Raw genomic sequence first — 7,503 nt, forward strand, 5'->3', positions numbered from 1 at the left:
TTATACAACTTCTTTATACAACTACTGCACAAAAAAATTCATGTTATTTTTCTTATTGCAACTCATTTACCATAAATTGGGCCTTATATTAAAGTTACGTTCTCCTTTGTTTAAACTTTAGCTTGTATATTCATTTGTTCTTCAATGATTGTTCCCTTTGAATAACTTCATAAACTTATTATTTTGTTCTTATGGGACAAGGTCATCTTTTCATTCATGACTTTGATCCAATTTTTGTGTGTGTTTTATCTCTATAGCTTCGTCAAAACTTTGTGGTTCACCATCAACAATTAATGTAACATTTCCATTATTATTGCTTGCCTTGGATTTTTCCTATCCATTTTATTGAAGTTCCTTAATCGTCTAATCTTCAAATAACATTACGTCTCTACTTCCAACAATCTTCTTATTACATGATCTTATAATATATACCCAAATACATCATTTGAAGATTCAATGTATATTCATTCCTTGATCTTATTAGCATCCAACTTCATTATTTCATCTTCAAGTATATAGACAAATACTTTGGATTTAAAGACTTACAAGTGATTGCATGAATCCTTTTTCACTTGCAATTATTCCTCTAAAATCTTTCCCTTCAAATGTCAACATGACCAAAGATTTTTTTTCGGCCTTATGCTTTATCAAGGCATGAAATCTAATAAAAAAAAATGAAAAATTCTATCTTTAGTTTTTAACATATATACCCGAAATCTTCTAAGTTAATCATCAATAAAATAAACAAAATAATATGCATCTCCGAGATATTTTTCAGACAAATCACAAACATATGAGTGAACAAATTCAAGAACTTCCTTCCTCTGTGAGGGATCGTTCTTTGGAAACTTTACTTTGTACTTCTTCTCGATCAAACAACCAATGATTTCAATTGGTTTCAACTTATTATAGAAACATAAAAGGTTCTAATGAATGTAATGATAATGATGTTAAATAGAACCAGGGGCGTACCTACATTGTGACAAAGGGAGCCAGGGCTACACTAGGTTTTTAATTTTTAATTATATATATATATATATATATATATATATATATATTTCTTAAATTTATATTTATATATTATTTTTATTAAGTTATATATATATATATATATATATATATATATATTATTTATGCATTAAGTTATGTATATATTTTTAAAAAATAAAATAAAAACTAATTTTATGGACCTTAATTAATAAATCGATTAAGGTTTTGTATCTAATCGTAAAGTTTTTTCAGAGAAAATCATTAATAAAGTGTAAAAGTAAAAAGAAAGAAGATTGAGAAATTGAGATTGGAGAGTAGAGAGATTGAATAACTCATACTCACAAGATTTTCTGAATCACAGTATCTTAGTATGATTTATGTATGTTAGATTTATGATTATCTCATTACTATATTTCTTTTAAATTAAGTTTTTCCTAAATTAGTATGAAAACTAATTTTATTTTAGGGATTTTTTTATGAAATTGGCATGAACCCTAATTATATCTTCCCAAATTAGTATTACCCTACATTATAATATTTTTGAATTTTATGTTTTCCACTTTATATAACAAATTAGTTGAATAATATTGAATTGGAATAGAAATTAGAATACCTATTTTGCATGAATTCAATATATTAGAAAAATTAAAAATTGAAAAGTGTAAATTGCGGTACGAGAATGATTTAAGTAAAAGAAATAAAGAACTTTTTTAATTAATAAATTATATATAACAAATATAAATTGACATCCTTGAATTTTTAGTCCAACGCCACTGAATAAAACACACTTTAGAAGTCTCGTAATCAATGTAAAAGGGTAATAATTAACTCAATTAAATAATATATTTATAAATATAAAAATTTTCCACCAAGAGATGATATAGTGTTTCTAGACACAAATTATATCGTCAAGGTCTTAACAAAGTGTCACAAATCTTAGGTAATAAATTGTGTGTAATTCATCATCCACATTTAATTCAATCTTAGGTAGTTTATCATGCCATGTATTTCCTTTTCATAAATTCGTTTGACAAGGTGCATTTTATTTTTAGGAGTTTTCTTTTGGATCATAGAATTAAGTTTGGACCACAACTCTTATATATATATATATATATATATATATATATATATATATATATATATATATATATATATATATATATATATGAGCAAGAGGGGTTGAAAATTATACATCAAAGTAGATAGAAACAGCATCTTATTGGTTGACTGCTAAATATTATGTGAGCAGTTTGGGATAATAACAAAATGAATGATAGGAATTGATAGCGTAAGTGACGTTGTTCCAATCACTAGTAGGAAAAAAAGAACTCTTAAAACATGTTAAAGATGAAAAAGAAAATTACAGTATGATTTAGTGGAACTTATTATCATTTAGTCCATTATTTCTAGTTTAGCTTGTATCACATTTGATCAGCTCAAAATAGGTTAATGTGGACTCAATCGTATAAAACTTGTGGGCTAATCAATCTCATTTCTTCCATATCATTGAGCATTTCATATAAACAAATATTTAGTATAATTTAACAATTATAAGAGAAAAAAAGTTTAAATCTTAATGATTCAGTACAAATAAAATAATGAAATTTATTAAAATGAACTATAAAATAAAATTTGGATTTGTATTTCTAAATATATAGTATTAAAGAAATAACGAATAAGAAATTTAAGAATATTCACCATATAAATAATAATAAATAAATAAATAATAATAATGTAAGGTAAGTTTGTATGAACCACGGACACTTAAAATGTCCAACTATTTTTCACATTTGTTTACAGCGATTTTCAAGTCGACGACCCATATAACGTGTCTTGTATTATAAATTGTATTGATTCATAGATTTATAAATTAGTCTATTTTATAAAATATTTATATTTTAAATATAATAATGATTAAATTATACTTTTAGTTCCCATTTTCATAGCAAAATTTAAATTTGGTCTCTCAATTAATTTTTATCTCAATCTGGTCCCTATTTTGGGAAATTTAACCCAATCAAGTCCTTTCCGTTAGTGGTAGAGTAACGGTGTTAAATGGGGTGCCACGTGTCAGTTTCTGAATTTTTTGAATTTTTTTTTTTTGAACTTTTTTTTTATGAATTTTTTAAAAAATTTTGCCACGTGTCAAGCTGACATCGTGCCACGTGGCAGTGACATTGCCACGTGTCACTATTTGGAAGGTATCATTTTCTTATTCTCAATTTGGTCCCTGTATTTTACTTTTTGTCTCAATTTAGTCCCAATTTTTGTAAAAATTATGCAATTTCGTCCCCCTCCAAATTGAAATAAAAATTATAAAATGTTATACAAATATTTTTATTAAATTTGATTCTTTTATTCAAATTGATATTTTTATTATATATTTTCAATAAAACCAAGTTTCTTTAAATTTGTTTCACATTAAATTTTACTTAAAATTGTTTTCAAATTTTAAATTTATTTGTTTTTTATTGTTACATAAACTAGTTAATTTTTCTTAAATTATATAATTGTTATTTTTATACTAACTAAAACATTTGTATAGAAATTATTGAATTTTACACATTTTAAAAATATGCAATTATTTAAAATATAAATTCAAATAAAAAACAATATTAAAGTATAATGTAATAAAATATCAATATAATTTATAAATTTTTTTATTAACATTATTTTCTATTAACAACTTTAAAACAATTTTAAATAAAGTTTAACGTAAAATATAAATTAAAATAAACTTAATCTTGTTAAAAATATTTACTTGAAATATCAATTTTGATAGAAATATTTGTGCATATTTATATAGAAATTAAATTTGGTTTCAATTTGAAGAGGGACAAAATTGCACAATTTTTACAAAAATTGGGACTAAATTGAGACAAAAAATAAAATACAGAGACCAAATTGAGAATGAGAAAATGACAACTCTGAAATAGTGACACGTGGCACTATCACTGCCACTGCCACGTGCACCCATTTAACACAGTTACTCTACCACTAACGGAAAGGATTTTATTGGTCAAATTTCCCAAAATAGGAACCAGATTGAGATAAAAAATAATTGAGAGACCAAATTTAAATTTTGCTACGAAAATGGAAACTAAAAAGTATAATTTAACCTATAATAAAATAGTAAAATATATATTTACTTAAAAGCATGTCAAAATGACTCGGTGACCCACATTTCCTACATAAAACCGATTTAAAAGTTACTATCCATGAATACAAACTATTTATGCCTATTGTTTAGAGTTTAGTGTTGGAAAAATCAACTAAAGCATATTGTTTTCTGTTTTTTCTATATTTATATTTTAGTATAAAAAGGGACAAATCATCTTGGCAAAAGATTAATGGTCGATTAATATTTAAAATAAATAATTAAACTCTCAAAATACACCCTAAAATATCTAAATCCAATTTAAACACGGAACACAACTGGATAAGTCGAAAATGGGTTTGGCCCACCATGTCTTCGCAAGCAGGTAATGCTTAGAAATGATGAAGCTTAAAATTCTCAATACTTATCTTATCCTCATTTTCTTTGGATACACACACAAACATATATACATATATATCATTTATATTTTAAATCAGAAAAGCAAAATAATAACTTTTTAGAAAAGAAAAATTACTATCATCACTATTTAAACCATTTGAATAGTAAAATTATTAAAAAATGAGTAAATGGCTTTTATAGCATTAAATGGGTGCTAAGAAAAGTGTGAACATTGATGAGTCGATGGTTAGAAAGAAGGGAAGAGAAGGTGGTAGCAGAAAGATATTTAAAAGATAGATGTTGTGGAAGTTAATTAAAGGGTCCCTCTGAATGGTTCCATTAGTTGGAAAATTAATCACCGAGAAACAAAAGAAGATGGGCACACACTGAAGATAATAATAACTAGAGGAAAAGGACAACACACCACCTAGGTAGCTACTAGTAGCAACAAATTACATATTGCATCCTCAACATATCTATGCACAAAACATGAAACCACATAACATTAAAACACACAGCTACCAACCTTCCATTTCCATCTTCAACCTTCACACCAGGAACAACACCAAATGGGATACTAACACTAAGGGTAAAATTCCACATACCACTTCTGTCACCAACCACTTCTTTCCCCACCCTCCACTCTTGCTATTACCACTTAATGTTTCTCCCTTTGCAGAACCTGCACACAATTTTCAATTTTCAATCCCCCCACATTGTTAAAATCAACCAAAATTATATTTTTACTATAAGGGTGTCTCTAATCTACTTGGATCACTAGCAAGAACAGCAAAAGCTAAGTTTTTTTGTTGATTGATTTTGTCTGCATATAAAAAAAAATGCAGAAGGAATGAATAATGGTATATATATATTTACCAGCAGGGGCGGAAGAGGGGCTAGTTTTGTTGGTCAAGGCTTTTTCAAAGCCTTCAAACACCTTGGCGTCGGGGGAGTTAGGTGGCAAATGCAAAAGATCTGAAACAAAACAAGAAACAAAGTTTGGTAACAAACCAACATAGATTATTATTACATCACAAAGAAAAAGAAGAAGAAGAAAAAACGGACCAACACACTGAGTTATGTTGGTGGGTGTTTTGCAAACTTCTGGGAGGTTAAGAGCGAGGGTGACGTTGATCTTGAGGCCGAGACTTGGGTCGTTACGATCCTTGATGAGGATGCAGAGACACCTCTTGTTCTTGTCGATAACTTGTTTGAGACCAGAGCAACAATCCATGGTGGGAGCTGAGGCGTCGCCGCTGGCGTAGGTGAGACAACCAGCGAGACCAATCAGTTTGTCCGTACAATCTGCTTTGTCTTGGGTGATGTCCGAGTTTGCAAAACCGACCAGAAGGAGCAACAGGGTTGAGGAGAGTACTAGATTGGTTGAACCCATGATTTTTTTTTTTCTTGGAGATGCAAAAGAAAGAAAGAAGAAACCTAAAAACAGAGAGAAAAATGGGTTCTCCCTTTCTTTCTAATGTCGCTGAGCTTGCTCACTGCTATGCTTGCTTCACTGTTCACATTACATAGCTTTGCACCAATTTACTAAAATTGAATACTTACGCCATTTTTAATTCAGATAATAAATGCCAACAGATACTTCTTGTGTTTTCAAATAACCCAGTGGTTTTTTTAGGTTAAGTAGGTACACGAAAATGGTTGAAGTAAAAAAAAAATAAAAAATTGAGTATTTTAATTGTGTTTTTGTTAAAAGTTTGAGTATTTAAAATATTTTTTGTTTTTATTTAAGTAATTGCCAATTATTTTCTTTTGTTAGTAAAATCATCTGATTGTTGTTTATGGATTCGTCTTCTTTTTATTTAGTTTTTTTTCAACTTATTAATCAATTTACTACTTCTTCTTTTTTCTTCGAGAACTATTTAATTGATGAATTTGGAGATATTAGAATAAAAATACAAATTGAAGACAAGAAAACAAAACTAACAACCAAACTTTGATAGAGAAATCAAATCATACGGTACTTGGACAAAAACAATAAATATTTCAATTTCTCATTACAATTTTTTTTTAATAAAAGCTCAATTAAAAGAATTTAAATTTATAAAACATTAAAAGATTAGTTGAAATTATTAAAATTATTGGAATTTAAGATTTGGATCGAAGTGACGTAAATTTATTGTATGGATTGGATACATATTAACTCCATCTAATAAATCCTTCTTTGAAAAAAATTAAACCAATGAATTTCTTTTCTTATAATTAGAAGTGATAATTCGTGTATATCTTATAAATTATTTAATCTTTTATTGATTTAAACTGAAATTCTGTCTAATGCCTCTTTAAACATTTTTTTTGGGTTTGTAGGAATTAAATCTAAAGTATTTTATTAATGAATTTTTAACTCGGTGAAAATACTTTGACACTTTATGAATTCTACATAAAAGCTAATCAATTATGTCAAAAATCAATAAATAATAAGAAAATGTTATTGTACTTTAAAAATCTAGACATTAAAAGGGTTGGCAATTAATATTGGATAATAAAAGAGCTTTTCAGCGTTAAAGGACGAACAAGAATAATGAAACAATAAATAAATTTGGATTCAGATGGTGCAATGAACGTTTGAAGGACCTCCATCTTCTTTCGTTGTTGGTCACAATCATCACTGAAAGATGTTCTTGACTAAAGGATATTAAATATAATAATAATATCAGATTAATACTTATAATTTTATTAATTTTCATTTCTACCTATGTGTGTACCATAAAAAATTATCCGAATTTAAAATACCGAATTATTAATTTGAGTGGTATATTTCCGAAATGAAGATGAGTTGTCCGTATTAATTAAAGTATGCTACAGTACAGCTACGACATACAGCTACGTTACGCAACTCACGAATATCCACCATGTGTAGGTTTAATTGTGATTTTATACTTTATAAATATCACTTAATTTTTAATCATATCTAATTGTTTTCAATTTTGCATTTAATTATTTATAATTTGGCTTGTTATTTTGCAATTTTTTATCGTTAAAATTGGAAATTAGGGATA

General features: G+C 27.1%; 1 protein-coding gene across 1 annotated transcript; it reads right to left on the reverse strand.

Annotated features, from left to right (window-relative positions):
- Positions 1-4,769: 4,769 nt before the first annotated feature.
- On the reverse strand, positions 4,770-6,094 carry LOC114176392 (protein YLS3-like). The gene is made up of 3 exons (XM_028061434.1): positions 5,552-6,094; positions 5,363-5,461; positions 4,770-5,168 (listed from the first exon to the last, which is right to left on the reverse strand). Exons 1-3 carry the CDS (start codon positions 5,877-5,879, stop codon positions 5,035-5,037), a joined length of 561 nt encoding a protein of 186 aa, XP_027917235.1. The 5' UTR covers positions 5,880-6,094; the 3' UTR covers positions 4,770-5,034.
- Positions 6,095-7,503: the final 1,409 nt, after the last annotated feature.

Source organism: Vigna unguiculata, chromosome 3, assembly GCF_004118075.2.
Source record: "Vigna unguiculata cultivar IT97K-499-35 chromosome 3, ASM411807v1, whole genome shotgun sequence".
Lineage (NCBI taxonomy): Eukaryota > Viridiplantae > Streptophyta > Magnoliopsida > Fabales > Fabaceae > Vigna > Vigna unguiculata.

Coding starts and splice junctions, on each gene's coding strand:
- LOC114176392 (XM_028061434.1), bottom strand. CDS start 5,879: ATGGGTTCAACCAATCTAGTACTCTCCTCAACCCTGTTGCTCCTTCTG. Junction 5,462..5,551: donor CAACATAACTCAGTGTGTTG/GTCCGTTTTTTC, acceptor GTTTTGTTTCAG/ATCTTTTGCATTTGCCACCT. Junction 5,169..5,362: donor CCCCTCTTCCGCCCCTGCTG/GTAAATATATAT, acceptor AATTGTGTGCAG/GTTCTGCAAAGGGAGAAACA.